The sequence below is a fragment of the Haliotis rufescens genome, unplaced genomic scaffold, assembly GCF_023055435.1.
Source record: "Haliotis rufescens isolate VD_foot unplaced genomic scaffold, xgHalRufe1.0.p SCAF_2, whole genome shotgun sequence".
NCBI lineage: Eukaryota > Metazoa > Mollusca > Gastropoda > Lepetellida > Haliotidae > Haliotis > Haliotis rufescens.
In genome coordinates this window covers 62,908,887-62,924,461 of record NW_025963890.1, presented here as the reverse complement: position 1 = coordinate 62,924,461, position 15,575 = coordinate 62,908,887, and the positions used below count along the sequence as shown (strand labels likewise).

At 40.2% G+C, this 15,575-nt stretch overlaps 1 protein-coding gene across 1 annotated transcript; it reads left to right on the top strand.

The window, feature by feature from the left end:
* The first annotated feature begins 85 nt into the window (after nt 1–85).
* LOC124142729 (adenine DNA glycosylase-like) lies at nt 86–14,304 on the top strand. The gene is made up of 17 exons (XM_046511361.2): nt 86–165; nt 576–707; nt 1,745–1,869; nt 2,864–2,900; nt 3,223–3,296; nt 3,948–3,989; nt 4,312–4,383; nt 5,573–5,686; nt 6,393–6,490; nt 7,622–7,766; nt 8,854–8,944; nt 10,240–10,291; nt 10,621–10,754; nt 11,551–11,687; nt 12,447–12,602; nt 13,624–13,668; nt 14,070–14,304. Exons 2-17 carry the CDS (start codon nt 626–628, stop codon nt 14,160–14,162), a joined length of 1,497 nt encoding a protein of 498 aa, XP_046367317.2. The 5' UTR covers nt 86–165; nt 576–625; the 3' UTR covers nt 14,163–14,304.
* Nucleotides 14,305–15,575: the final 1,271 nt, after the last annotated feature.

The following is a 15,575-nucleotide window of genomic DNA, read 5'->3' as shown; positions in this document are numbered from 1 at the left end:
TTAAAAGAAAGGATAACTGACCTTTAAGAACTTGTAATATTTCGAAAAGAGGAGATTACATGTACGTGTAAACACAAGATAATTACTGATCCCTTGACTTCCGGTGTAGTCTGCTTTCCCGCCGTATTTGAGTTATACAATTTGGAAGGGCTTCGAAGCTAGCAGGTATGAAATTAACCGTGATCGGGAACTGATTTATTGTTATCCTTGTACCGTGGGACATAGGGGAACTGATGATGTGTCAGAATACTTATGACAGTTGGGTATTGTCGGAAAGAAATCATGTCTAGGCCTAGATCACAGGTGTTTCAGTAACATAACTGACCTGCTTCACTTAAAGTTGCAGTTAGAACGTACCAACAGAGCTAGGGTCACAATGTACTAACAGGGCTAGGGTCACAATGTACTAACAGAGCTAGGGCCTAGGTTGTGCAACTCCTCAAAGTCTTTGTTAACCAAAGAGTTGTATTCTAAAACCTGTTGTGTTGACTCTCATTCCATCACTGGCACAGTGAGGAACGTATGGATGTTTTTCATTTATCCATTTTGTGTTTTATTTTTGGATAATTTTGCAGGCCCAATATCGATCATACTTCGAAAACTACCAACTCTAATAATCTCCAGGATGGCCAAGAACCGATCACACTCTGGAAAGAAGACAGTAAAAAAAGGAAAAGAAAATTCATCCAAACATGCCAAAGTGAAAGGTATATATTGAACAATAAACATATATCATGATATATGTGTGTGGTAGTTATGATTGAATATGCGAAGTGGAATCACTACTGGTATTAGATGTGTTGAAGATATAGATACTTGCATTTGTGAAATGTACTCTTTAAGGGGGTGTCATGCTTGACAGGTAGTTTACCTGTGGCTGTGCACAATGTACACACCTGTCACTCTCATAAGGACTGGTACCAGGCTTCTGTGGACATCATTTCCTGTAATTTTTTACATATTCTGAATACTTGTAGCTGTTAAGACTTTAAAAACATGGTTACGAATTCACGTTAATATATTATTCTGCACATTATCTTTGTTTTTCGAGAACTTCAACACATTCACCTGTTGTGCTATGGCATATTTTATCCCTGAAAAAGTTTGTTCTGTACCAATTATGAATATTCATTGTGGTCGTAACACATGTCTTGTCCTCTTGAATGAATGTAATATATCACCAGCTGGTGTTATACCATTTGATGGAGTGACTGAGAGAATGTTTTGTTTTATGTTACAATCAGCAATGTTTCAGCTAGATTACATACTATTAACTAAATCTTGGTCAGATAAACAAGCACTTGAATATCTGAAAGTTGATAGCATACTCCACAATCTGTGCACTGGGGTATGGTGACACACAATCAGACAGGTCACCATGTTCATAAAATCACACATTTTCGTCACCTGATCTTTAAGAATTTAGCCAGCTTTTACAACAAGTGTAGAGCCTGAGGACTTAATCTCATACCCAAGAGAGGAATGCATGTGAAACAAGCGAATTGATTGTGTAATGTTTCATCATTTATGGCGATTTTTTGTTTGTCTCCATCCACTCTTTCACTACCCCTCCTCAACCCCTACCACCTCCAATCCTCTTCTCCTCTGTCATATTCTGATGAAAATAATGTTCTATGCAGTCAAAGTAGTCTTGAACATAAAAAAATGACATTTAATTTACAGTTTGTTGAATGATAACTTATGTACAAGGTCAAAGCATTAAGTGACCTGTTGATGTCACTAGGTGAAACCGATGACATGAAGATCCCGCCTGTCCATGACTTCAAAGTGGAAGAGATCTCTGCTGTTCGAGAGAATCTACTGTCTTGGTATGATGCAAACAAGAGAGATCTACCATGGAGGAAAATGGTAATTTATGCTTGTATTTGACCAGACACATCTTGTCTTCAAACTTCATGTGGTGATATCGTGAAGTATAGTTTTTTCTTTAACTCTGGTCCTGTTGGCTACCTGAAAAGAACTTTATATGTGAAAGCCTGTTGGTACTGGTAGGTATTCAGATAATGCTGTACAGAGCTATAGGATTCTCATACCAAAACAGTTCTTTGAAAGCCAGCTCTATCACAGATTGAGTGGGTGACAGAATGTTTTTCTTATCAGATTATGGGCCTGTTCACAAAGGGGCATAGACAATAGAAATTACGGTAAATGCAAATCTCACCTCCAGTAAGTTTATTATTATCCCCCGCCCAACAAAGTTGGCGGGTGATATAGAAACGGGCTCCGTCTGTCCGTCACGTTTCGTTTCCGGAGCATAACTCATAAACCGTTCAATATTTTTTCATCAAACTTTGCAGGTCTGTCAGGTACATGCTGAACTGGTGCCTTTTGCTATTTAGAAATTTTAGAAATTTTTATTTTTTACGTTTCCATGGCAACAAGATGGACTTAGGTTCTGTGAGGGTAGGGTTCGTTTCCGGAGCATAACTCATAAACCTTTCAATATTTTTTCATCAAACTTTGCAGGTCTGTCAGGTACATGCTGAACTGGTGCCTTTTGCTATTTAAAAATTATAGAAATTTGTATTTTTTACGTTTCCATGGCAACAAGATGGACTTAGGTTCCAAACTCTTCTTTTTTATACAATTTCCATGACAAGTTCCACCTCGGTTAAAAAAGGTTAGGGTTTGTCTAGATTTAATTATGTCATAAATTCTGCAAAACACCCAAATTTGCATGCACATCGCTATATGACTGTAATAATCTTCAACGGGACATTAAATCCCATTTCATGCTTCTGTGCTTGTTCAGCTATTTTGAACATCAGTACACTGATTGCTGCTTAGTTTGTAACATAGTTGAGTTTATTTCATCAACACTATTCTTGACATCTGATTTCAGGCAACCAGATCAGATTTGAACCAAAGGGCATATGCAGGTAAATATGAAATGCTATCATGTTATGTACTTTGAAGATTTACAGAATGATAAATTTGATATTTGACTTAATTGTTGTTGATTGTAATACTATTCTGGATAAGAAACAGAATCATGGGAGAATACAAGCACTGCAAAGCAAGAAATGGGAAACAGTTGGACAACGTTCCTCAGTAAAAGCCATTAAACCAGTACATTTCTAGCAATATCTCCCAGATACAGAGATGAAAAAAATTGAGGGTTCCCAAAGTGTTGTTGAGAAACCTATTCATATGAGAACAGTGATGAGACCGAGTATAGGACGCTCCATTGTGTTGTTGTAGTGTGGGTGTCGGAGGTGATGCTACAACAGACACAAGTCGCTACTGTCATCGACTACTACAACAAGTGGATGAAGGTAACCGCTGCCTCTGTAACTTCTCACTGTGATCCTTTATGTAGCAGGGCGTGGAGTCATCCTACAGATGACATCCTTACTTTGTCAGCTTGCTGACGGGGTTAACCTCTTTGGTCATGTGGACAAGGCGTGCAACCTGGGATCAGAAGGTCCGTGGTTCGAATCCCATCATGGGACTCGGAAATTTTATGGCCGCTACATTGGCGCTCAACGTGGGGCTGAGCACGTTCATATTACATTTGAGCAAAATAAGCCTCAGTACCCTACTTTGCGGCCCGGGACATGCCTTCTGTTGATGGGGGAGTATGTAGCAGGGTGTGGAGTCATCCTATAGATGACATCCTTACCTTGTCAGCTTGCTGACGGAGTTAACCTCTTTGGTCATGTGGACAAGGCGTCCGACCTCGGATCAGAAGGTCCGTGGTTTGATTCCCATCACGGGACTCGGAAATTTTATGGCCGCTACATTTACATCATGATATGATGAACTCTCACGGTCACATGATTGTCTTCTCATGGAATGTCATCAGTCTTATTTCTATGTAAGAGCAGAATTTATTCACCCCATCTGAATTTTGGTATTTTGTATTTACCAAGTTACAAATAAGGGTTAGATTAAAATTAATAGTGAATCACTTTATGACGTTTCAGAAATGGCCAACTCTTCAAGATTTAGCCAAGGCCACGCTCGAGGTAAGAACAAGTAGCTGCCCAGTAATTCTACTGTTGCACTCAAACTTTATGTTCTAACAGTTTACATGACAATTGGTTTTCTGTCTTCAACTTCTACCACTATGGGAAATTTTGTAATAACAACTCTTAAAAAAGTGAAATAAAATATATGACTAGTCTGAAAAGCAAAAAAATTGCTTATACCGCTGACTGCAAATTTACATAATCACCCCAACACATTTGTGCTTTACGAAAATAAAATATTAGTTAGGGCTTGTAGACTTAACTTCTTTTGGCCCAGACTTTGATATAAAGCAAGCTCAGTAATGTTGTCATGTTGCAGGAAGTGAACGAGATGTGGTCCGGTCTAGGGTACTATTCCCGAGGTCGCAGACTCCACGAGGGAGCACAGAAGGTGAGGTGTATATATGCACTGAGTCGTTGTCAGGAGAGGCAGTTTCGCTGTAACTAACACTCGCACATGCTGCCTTGCTGAACCTTCTGACAAGTATGGAGTGAGGTTACCTGCTAGTATTGTATCCCCTCTTCGTTCTATGTCACGACTGGTGACTGCAGATGAACACATTATAGAGTCTGTCAATGTGTAGAATCTACAGCACATATCTTTAGCTACAAACCATCGAAAGGTTTAAGAACCATATTCATTTCTCTTCATTTGCAGTCTCATTAAAATCAGATCTTAGTTCTCGCTATCGCTAAACAAAGATCTGAGGACATCCCATTACGGGTCACGTCAGATCGACCTTTCATCCAACCAATCAGATCATCGCTTACCAGATCATGAAAGTGACAGTTGGAATGTGTTTTCTTATCATGCAACCATGAAATATTTAACATGGGATATTCCGAACGACAGTTACAGGTTTTATGATTATATCCATACAACCTAGGCCATCAATTAGCCATTCCAGAATGTTCTTCTTATCAGTTTTAATTTTTTTAATCGAGATGACGTCAAAATATGTTTCGAAGCGTAGTCGCCAGTTTGAAACTAGTGTCGTAAAGCTAGAGAAAGCTGCCTTCTGATTGGCTAATGTCAATTTCTTGTCAGTCATTTCATTGGTCGGTCAAAATTCGCGAAATGACCCGTAATGGGATGTCCTCAGATCTTTGTTTAGCGGTAGCGAAAACTAAGATCTGATTTTAATGAGATTGCTTCATTTGCCACTTACCTCCAAAAATGTTTACTTTATTTTGTTTATTTAAAGTACAGACTGCGCTTTTGAATGTAGATCTGTGCTGAATTTGCTTGAGAAGAAGCGTTTTGCTAAGTTAGTGACAAGAGAGATGTAGTGGCCTCACTGTTGAACTGAAGCTATGGTGGTGAGGTTGTCAGGGTATTAACAGTAATAGAATGGAGACATGATCTCCTGGATAATCACTATTTCTAGAAGAATGTTATTTATTTTTTATGAACTTTTGCTGCTAGCAGAACATTGATAAGATTAAAGTGTTTACTGGTGAATTAGTTAAATGACTTTTTTGGATGTATTTATGAAGAAGATACCCTTAAACTTTCTCATAACATGGCTTTGTGTAAGTGTGTAACAACATCTGAAGTGTTTTTGCTTTTATGTTTTCAGGTGGTAGATGATTTGGACGGTGAGATGCCAAAGACAGCGGCGACCCTCCTGAAGGAACTGCCTGGTGTAGGCCGCTACACTGCTGGGGCCATAGCATCTATATCATACAGTGAGGTTAGTATTTAGACCATGGTACAGGCCGCTACACTGCTGGGGCCTTGGAGTAGGCCATCATACAGTTGTGGCCTTGAAAGAGGCTTCTATTAGCTACTATAGCATATAACACGGTATATCATCAATAGACAAGGGGTACGGGTTGCCAGGTCGTCTAAGGCACCAAAATTTGGAGTGCAAAGTTGCGTCCCTTGGGAGTGCCAGAAACCTACAATTGCGGGTTTGAATCCCAGTTCACCAAGATTATATTTCTAGGTTTGTCAGTACCAGACCTGTGCTCATGGGTTTCACTAAAATGGTAAATGCCGAAGACTTACGCACATCAAATAGATATACTGTGATATAAGTGAAATACTGTTCAAAGTGACATTAAACTCGCTGACATTCTTGACTCTGATAAAAGCTGCTACACTGCTGGGCCCAGAGTGCATAGCAAAGTTATAACATAGACCGTGAAGTTTAAAGGACAATATTCTGAAGTTATAACTTTGCCTTGTCTTGTTAATGTGTATTTTCTATTAGCCTCTAGGTTTGTCAGCACCACGTGGTAAACGTCTGAAACCTGCATCACTTCAGGCTTTCCTCCCACATTAAGCTGACACGCTGTGATATGACTGGCATATTCATCAGAGCAGTGGTAAACCCAACTCACTCACTCACTCTATTAGCCTGTATGCCTTCAAATTTGATTGTCCCTGTATTATAGGCTACTGGACTGGTTGATGGGAATGTGATCCGAGTCTTGGCTCGACTCCGACAGATTGGCGCCGACAGCACCAATCAACACACCATGGATACTTTCTGGTAATACTACAGTTCAATGTTCTCGTGGAAATCCAGTGTCCAACCTAGTATTGAAACATTTCTCCATATCTGCTTACGTATATGGCGATGTGACAAATTATTGGAGCTGCGTTTTCTCACACAAGACATGTTCTAAACGGTTTTGATAATTAAGAATTCAGTTTCTTTACCAGAGGATGTAATATTTTGAAATGACAGTTATTCACAGAACTTTAGATAAATCACTTTTTTATCATGTTTATGCCATTTCATGTTTTTATCGAACATCCTGTGCAGACATTTTGACAAAATATGATTGACAAGAGAGAGCACCATGTCAGAATGTGTGAATGGTAAATTTATTACAAAATCAAGATTAATAGTGATCAACAGTTGTTGTGATCACATTTTGTTTTGTATCCCGAAGAAAATATTTAAAAGGGAGGGGTCCAAAATATCAAAATCTTCTCTCAGATACTTTTACTGCCGACAACATACTATGTTTGTTTTTCAAAAATGGGGGGTAAAGCCCTCTGGATATGCCTATGCTTTACATTTGAATTTTGAGGGCCAGTAATCTTTTCTGTGGGAGAGTTTAAATGAATGGCTAAGATCTCCCTTGCTATCTTTTATCGTCTTATTACCTTTCAATTAACCGCCTCTGTGGTCTAGTGGTAGAGCGTCCGTCCGGAGAGCGGAAGGTCCGGGGTTTGATTCCCGGCCGAGTCATATCCGAAGATGTTAAAAGATGGTACTTGTTGTTACCCTGTCTGGCGCTCGGCTTTAAGGGGCTAAAAGAAGGACTGGTCGGCTCGGAGTCAGTATACTGTGTCTGAGTGGGATATTCATGTTAAACTGCGGCATGGTATCTCAGTGAGCTAGCACTATAAATTGGCATCAGTCCGGACTAGTACAAGCAGCCACACAAACACACACACGTACAACTACATGCACGTCGCTATATAAGTGCAATAATCTTGGACGGGACGTTAAACCCCATTTCACCTCATCCCCTTTCAATTAGTTGCTCAAAGCTTGAGGGTTACCACCCCAAAGACTGCTGTTCCTGTGATGCCTTGCATTAGTTTGTAGAGCTGATTGTGTACCACGCTCCTGTTGTCAAGTTGATGCTGAAAGCTGTTTCTCGTGCAGGTCACATGCAAACATGTTGGTGGACCCAGATCGCCCGGGAGACTACAACCAGAGTGTGATGGAGCTGGGTGCCACGGTGTGCACACCTAAGTCCCCCGACTGTTCCTCCTGTCCACTCCGACAGCAGTGCAAAGCCCTCTGTCAGGTAGGGGAGGTAACTCCAGCGACCATACTGTCAGCCACTGAAGCCTTGACAGACTTGACATTTGAAAACTAATGCATTACATTCAGGCCACTCTAATCTGAAATTCATCTGTGTATTGTGGAATCTATGTTATTAAACTAATTGTAGTTAATGTTGAGATGTGTTCATGAGAAAAACAACAAAGTTAATGATATCGAGAGACATGGTTGTTGTCTTCATGATTTTACATGTGCATCCATTAATATGCCTGCCTTGCTCAGTACATCAGAGCCAAACTTGCCTGGCTTACAGATCCACCAACTCAAAATGTCACACATGTGGAATGAATAAAACCTTATGAAAACTCTTTTTTGTTATCCCCAACATATGAATAATTACTTCGGTTTTAAAACCCTCCAAAGTAGATCAATGTTGGAAGAGAAGTAACTGTTTGGCTTCATAGACCAAAAATGAACTGTCATTTCTCCTTTTCTTAATTTTTTCCATCCCGCTGCAAACATTTGGGTAGGAAATCACTTTAAAAAAATCTTTTCGGACATTTATTGTTGTTGTCGGTATTTCAATCTCCAACATGATGGGTGTTGTGACAAAATCGTAAATTAAAGTTAGGCCACACTTTTTATACTTGCTTTACAGTTTTTTTACAGGAAAATACCTGTCAGTATGGGGTCGGAGGAAGCAATTCAATTTTTTCTGCTCCACTACAGGTTGGCGGGTACAAAAAAGTGAAAATGGTTTAACGTGGGAGGGGAGCCTGCAACACAGCTGTTGTTTTAAGCAATGCGAACCTGACGAATCATGCGGAAATGCTGTTGTGTATCTCTGCATCCTATCAGTTTCAGGAACAACAACAAACTTTATTTTGACTTCCATGTTTAATATATTTGTCAACTTCAACTTTTTAGAAAATATTTTTGAGTGCAATATGCTATCAGCATATTGGCAGGGAAAGAATAAGAGCAGATTCTGAATTATTATTTTTTCAATTCAACAAAATTTACAGTTGGCGGGTCCGTAAGCAAGTAAAACACAAAGTGTGGCCTACACTGTATGTTACTGGTTCATTTCTTTATACATACTGCTGCAGGTCGAGCGAGAGAGGCAGATGTCGGCAAGTAAACTGGTGGAAAAGGTGGTCAAAAAAGAGGAGACTGAGACTCTACTTGACATTGAATGTTGTAAGTCTTCTTGTTGCTAGGGACTGCCTCCATGGTCTAGTGGTAGAGTCCCTGCCTGGAGAGAGGAAGGTCCGGGGTTTGATCCCCGGCCGCGTCCATCTTCCCGAGGCAAGAGAGTTAAATGACAATAAAAGTCCAGTTTCCACCCCTGCCGAACTAGGCTGGTATTATGGAGTTACATTTTGGCTGGACTATCGAGTCTATGCATAGTCCAATCAAAATCGTGCACCGAAATCGAAATATGGTTCGTAAACTGTCGTCCAGATTTTGGTCGATTGCAGGATTTGCAAAGCATGTGCACCACCAACTCGTTGTCAGCAGATATTTTCCAAATCTTTTCTTATTTTTAATCAAGGTGCTCACGTGATTTGATGCATTTCGCGATGTAAGACCCGTTTTATCACAATATAGATCTTGATTATCGATCAGATCGTCCTGACCGGGCGCCACCATTTTGTGTGAAGCAAATGCAAGTGATATGAGAGGTGGAATCTGATTGGTCCATAGGAGAGGCTTAGAAGGGACATAACTGGTATTAGCCACTGGTGGTGCTACGATAGAGCCCAGTAATTCCAGCTTAGTTCGGCAAGGGTGGAAACCAGACTTTTTGAATTCAGTTAACTCTTGTGCCTCGAGAAGATGGGCCGCGTCATACCAAAAGATGTACTTGTTCTTACCCTGCCTGGCGCTTGGCATTAAGGGGCTAAAACAAGGAATGGTCGGCTCGGAGTCAGTATACTGTGTCTGAGTGGGGTATTCATGTTAAACTGCTGCATGGTATCTCGGTGGGCTAGCACCGTAAATCGGCATCAGTTCGGAATACTGGTAGTATAAGCAGCCACACACACGTGCATGCACGTCGCTATATAAGTGCAATAATCTTGGACGCGACGTTACACCCCATCCACCTCACCTCACCTCTTGTTGCTAGGATACAAGATAAGTGATCAGCTGTGGCTAATTTTACCAAATTAGATGGAACCTAAAAACAACCATTTTAAAACTGTTTGGTTAAAAATACACTTATTTTGAACATCCTGTTGTTTGTATTTATCATATCTTAATTCAAGAGGATTTTTTTAGTTAATTTTAAATCACTACTCACATTTATTTTTAAATTTATTACTTACATCCTGGCATACTGACTGAGAAAATATACAAAGAGAAGAAAAAACGAAAATCTTATCTTGTGTGATGTATGTATATGTTGAATGTGAAACTTAAATATTTTCTTATTGATTTCCCTTTATTTCTATGGTCAAGTTGCTTGTATTAAACTTCTTGTCTTGTCACAGGTGCTGATAACTGTAAATTATGTTTTGACAAAGAAGAGCCCTGGGACAGCAGGTATTGTATTTTATATCCTCGTAATGCTCAGACAATGTCAAAAGATTAGGGACAACTTAATTAGGACATGTGCTGTTGGAGGTCTGTTATGAGAATGTTCCCTAAAAGTCATTTTGTGTCAGGTTTTACCAAAATTATGAAACTTGTCCTGGGCATGCTTGATGTCCAAAATTGATTGATAAAATTATTTAAAAAAAATTACTCCACCTTTCGAAGTATAAAATGGTATGTCTTGAAGCAGTGACTTATACATATCTACTGTAGTCCTGGCCCTCCTATAATATTGACTGGTCGATCTCTAAGTACCGGTATGCCTCTGATTGCGTCAGCCTCGGTGTGATGAACTACCCACGCAAGGGCAAGAAGAAACCTCCACGACAAGAGATCGCCAGGGTGTGCGTGCTGTGTAAGAAGTGTTCTGATGACAAGCACAGGTTCCTGATAGTACAGAGGCCAAAGAAAGGTGGGTAACACTCATGTATTTCCAGCTTGCATCCTAGAATTGGGAATGTATATTTCATAACTCGGCTGTCATATCATCAAACCTTTTACTTGCTAATGGTTAATTTGTAATCTGAAATCATGGTCACTGTTATTCTTGATTGATTACGTGACAAGGATTTCAACGTTCGACATATTTCTAACAATAGATTTGACACCGGTTGTGTATGGCACGAGGTGTTCAACTCCACGTTGCCATATCAATAACTGAGGGAGTGCGTATGGTTGTAAGCTAATTTTACCAATACTCCATCAACATAATGGCTGTGGACGCCAGAAGTGGGCCTGGTATGAAGAATTGAACCATTATGCAGACCAGCAGCCCCAGAATATCAATGAACACCAAAGTATTCAACGTATGAGTTCATGATGTATTGGTTTACATGTGTGAGACGTCGACCCCCAGTCACGTCGTACTAAAAGACGTTAAAGGCAGTATTTGTTATAACCCTGTCTGGTGCTTGGCATTTAGGATATAAAACCGGGACTGGTTGGCTCGGAATCAGTATACTGTGTCTGAGTGGGGTATTCATGTTAAACTGTGGCATGGTATCTGCTAGCACTATAGAACTGGCAGTAGTCCAGACTAGTACAAGCAGACATGGACGCATGTTGATATTCCAGAAAAAAATGAACTTATTTTCGTGTTTGTCTATTTAATATGCAATAGAAGTGTTTGAGGCTAAAATATATATTGTGTATTGTTGAGTTAGGCTTTAAACAAGAAACAAACAAACTTGATGTTATTTCTTTTCCAGGCTTACTTGCCGGGTTGTGGGAGTTTCCCAGTCAGACGATGGAGGAAGACATGAAAGCCCCGGACATGCTGGACATCATCGACTCCAAGTATAACACAAGCATCGAGGCGGTGCAGGAGAAACACAGTGTTGGGGAGGTGAGACACCATTCCACGCTGTAACACTTTTGTTAGCTCACCAGGAACTCATCCTTTCATGTTATGACATGCCGAGTTTGTCCCTCGTCCCTCCATTAACTTAACACTACTTCTACAAATCGCGAACTGTTGAAGTCTGACGCTTTTGGAGCTTGTAAAGCATCATACTAGGTCTCCGATTTGTTCACATAAAATGGAGATAATAAATCTCTGGGACTTTTCTGTGAAGAGACTACAAGTCTAAGAATCTGAAACATATCTGATCTTGAATCGATCTACGAGTCGGCAAGCCTGACCACCGGATCCTGTTAGTCGCCTATTATGACAAGCATGGGTTGGTGAAGACCAATTCTTTCCCTGATCTTGAGAGGGCTCTAGTTCTTGGTACTTGTCTAGGAGTCGACCATGATGGTGATCAGGTGGTCTGAGACTTGGCTGATTGTGTTTGGCCATTCTTGATGGCATGATCATGCTGTTGACCTGTTTTGGATTACCAAGACTAGTTCATTTATTTACTGGGGGCACAGGTCGTCCAGTCGTCCATCCCTTAGGCATGCCACAAACCTATGAACGTGGGTTCGAATCCCAGATTCACCCCGATAATGTTTCTAGGTTTGTCAGCGTCACACACGTGCTTGTCGGTTTCACCAAAGTGTTAAATATCTAAAACACTCATTTATTTGCTGACTGTGGTATCAAACAAATAAGTAAAATAATACAAGGGATTCCGTTTGATGAACACCCCCCCTTCACACCCAGGTGGTCCACATCTTCTCACATATCCACCAGACGTACAGCGTGGAGGCTGTGACGGTGCTAGAGGAGAAGGTGGAGGAGGAGACGGAGTCCGAGGAGAGGAGATGGGTAACCAAGGAGGAGTTCCTGGAGGCTGCTGTCTCCACGGCGATGAAGAAGGTGCAGACATTGTTACTGATAACATTTTATTGTTGTGATATAAGTTACGAATTATTAACCTCAGATTACCAAGGTTTGCACAGGCTTGACATGGCCCTGAATTTGGCAGTCTGGCCTTGAAATGGTCTTTTCACTGTATCTACCTTGGAAGGGCTTTAAGTTGGCTACTAGAATGGTATTTCCCAAATATTCTAACAATTTTCACGCTGATTATCTGTACCTTTTCTCTTAATAGTAATACAGATTGTCATATCTCTCCCAGCTACATCTATGGGGAACAACTCACAGTCCACTTCCCTCTTAAAAATAACGTCCAATTTACAACAACATCAAGTTGCAAGCGCATGTCCAAATCCCCAGAAATGACGTCATGATAGAACAATGTTTTATCGTGAAATAAACCATGCTTCATTCTTCACTGTTCTTTGCGATTTATCTCATAGCTATCTTATATATGAACATATTAAATTTGTTTTCTCTAATTATTCATGATGACAGAAAGCAAATGATTAGTTGCTAACTCAGTTGATAAGTAATATTTAAACATTGAAGAGTAAACTTGGATAGTTTCAAAGTGTTTTGGACAACAAATGGAGCTGTTGTGACAATGAAACCAAGAAAGTTCACGTAAGTCTGTTTGGAAGTACACAGTCTTACTGTCAGCTGTGAAATCTCAGCAGTTGTCTTGAAAAGGCCAGGGTGCACAGGTGGCCCAGTGGCGCCACGATTCGCTGTGCAGAGATTTGTTCCTTGGGCATGCCAGAAACCAATGATTGTGGGTTCGAATCCCGGTTGGCCCCGATTATATTTCTAGGTTTGTCAGCACCATACCCGTGCTCGTTGGTTTCACCAAAGTGGTAAACGTCTGAGACCTGCATCTTTTCAGGCTTTCCTCCCACATTCAGTTGACATGCCATGATATAACTGGAAAACTGTTAAAAGCGGCGTTAAACCAAACTCACTCACTCACTGAAAAGGCCATATTACACTATCTAATTGCATTTATTTATTTCTGTTGTAGATTTTCAAAGCATATGAGAAATCCTTAGATGACAGTAAAAAGAAGGTGAGGATACATTTAGGATTATAAAGTTTTTAATTCTTTGTTTACCCAAATGTATAGATATTTAATTTTTCACACTTGTCCCTGTAATAATCTGTAATCTTCTGTCACTTGAACATGTTGAAACATCATCATCATGTGGCCATTAAGTTAACCAAACAAGACAAATGGTTCCTGAAGTTGTAATAAAGGGAAGTAACTCCTCCACGCCACGGTCAATACTTTGATAGTTATCCATAAAGTTGGTGAAACAATGATTTGAGGCAAAGATGTTATACTTGAACTCAAAATTATAGCCCCAGATCCTGTATTTGAGCCAGGATTTTAAAAACTGATTTGACAAAACAAAATGGAAGCAGGTTCATGACTGCAAGATTTCAATGTGTAATTCCAATGTCATTCAGGTTACCAAGAGGAAAAGGGAATCTTCGGGAGATGATCCAGGTGATAAGAAGAAACAGATGTCTATCAACTCTTTCTTCAAGCCAAAAAACTAAGAGTCTGCATGGAGAGCAGAAGCAGAGCTCCAGATAAGCTGCGTATCTGCGTCAAATACGCATCAGAAATGCAGAAATATGCAGTAAAATAAAATCCAAGCGTATCAAATACGCAACGAACATTACAGATAAGCTACAAAAATAAAACTTGTGTGTATCATCAAAATATTGCGAAGTAACCCTGCATATTCGATGAGCAAATCAGCAACTTATTTTGAAATTATAAACGGGCATTCCGTCAACCTTGCCAAACTCCACGATGACAGTTACAACAGGATCATTTGCCATCAAACTTTCTTGTGGAAGCATCGTGGTATTTTTTAGTCCCATAAAGCTCTCGAACCCAGATGACTAGATGAATAGTGTTTTTAAATATTTAACTTAAATACCTACATGTGTAAAAGCTAGTGGGTAACAGAAATTTGAATACCCAGATAGAATAACTGATACCCAATGATTTTAAAATGCATGGGTAAAATACCCACAGCACGAAAAGCTTATCTGGAGCTCTGAGAAGGTCGTTGATTTTATCCTGACTGCATCCATCATACCAAAAGATATTTACAGATGGTAATTCTTGTTACTCTGCATGGTGCTCTGCAATGGGGATAAAATGAGCTGGTCGGCTCGGAGTCAGTACACTGAGTCAGGTATCTAGGCTGAGACGAGTCCAAATTTACTCTCCGGGTACCTGACCCCCTATTACCCAACACTACCCAGGTACCTGCTGTAGGTCTCAAGTTTTATTGGAGTCCTGGCAAAAGCTGCTTTGATACATGCATAAAACGACCTAATCATGCATATAATGAATTGACTGAAGCCTTATCTTTACTCAAAGAAATATAAGTAAAAAAGAACGTGTGCATAGTCAGAAAGGAATGCGAACATGAAGGGCCTTGTGTAGCCATGGAGTTTTGACTAACCCCGGGTCCTGTGGGTACCCGGGTCCTACTCAGGACCTGAGTACCCGAGTCCAAGCCCTAGGGGTATCCATGTTGAACTGGTGCATGGTATCTCAGTGGGCTAGCACTATAAAACCAGCATTAGTCCGGAATAGTACAAGCAGCCACACACACATTCGCATACTTTGCTATTTAATAATCTTGAAAGCGATGTTGACCTCCATTTCACCTCACCTCACCTCACCTCACCTCACCTCACCTCACCTCACCCAAAAAACACATGATCAGCAGCAATACTACACCAGAATGCTGTTTCTTCACATCAATAAACTGTCCAGCTGCATCCTCGGGGTCTCAGTCAAAGAAGACTGGGGACAGTTGTATTACCAGCATTTGCTGTTAGTGTTTTAGTTACATGTTTTATAAATATATTCGGTTTTATTCAACAAATATACTTATATGTTATATATAGTTTTTTTATAAAAAAAATAGACCATATTTCTGATAAAGG

Excerpts from the sequence above, each read along its gene's own strand:
- LOC124142729 (XM_046511361.2), top strand. The coding sequence starts at position 626 with ATGGCCAAGAACCGATCACACTCTGGAAAGAAGACAGTAAAAAAAGGA. Across the intron at positions 2,901-3,222 it reads GAACCAAAGGGCATATGCAG|TGTGGGTGTCGGAGGTGATG; the intron begins GTAAATATGAAA and ends GTGTTGTTGTAG. Across the intron at positions 10,755-11,550 it reads AGTACAGAGGCCAAAGAAAG|GCTTACTTGCCGGGTTGTGG; the intron begins GTGGGTAACACT and ends TTTCTTTTCCAG.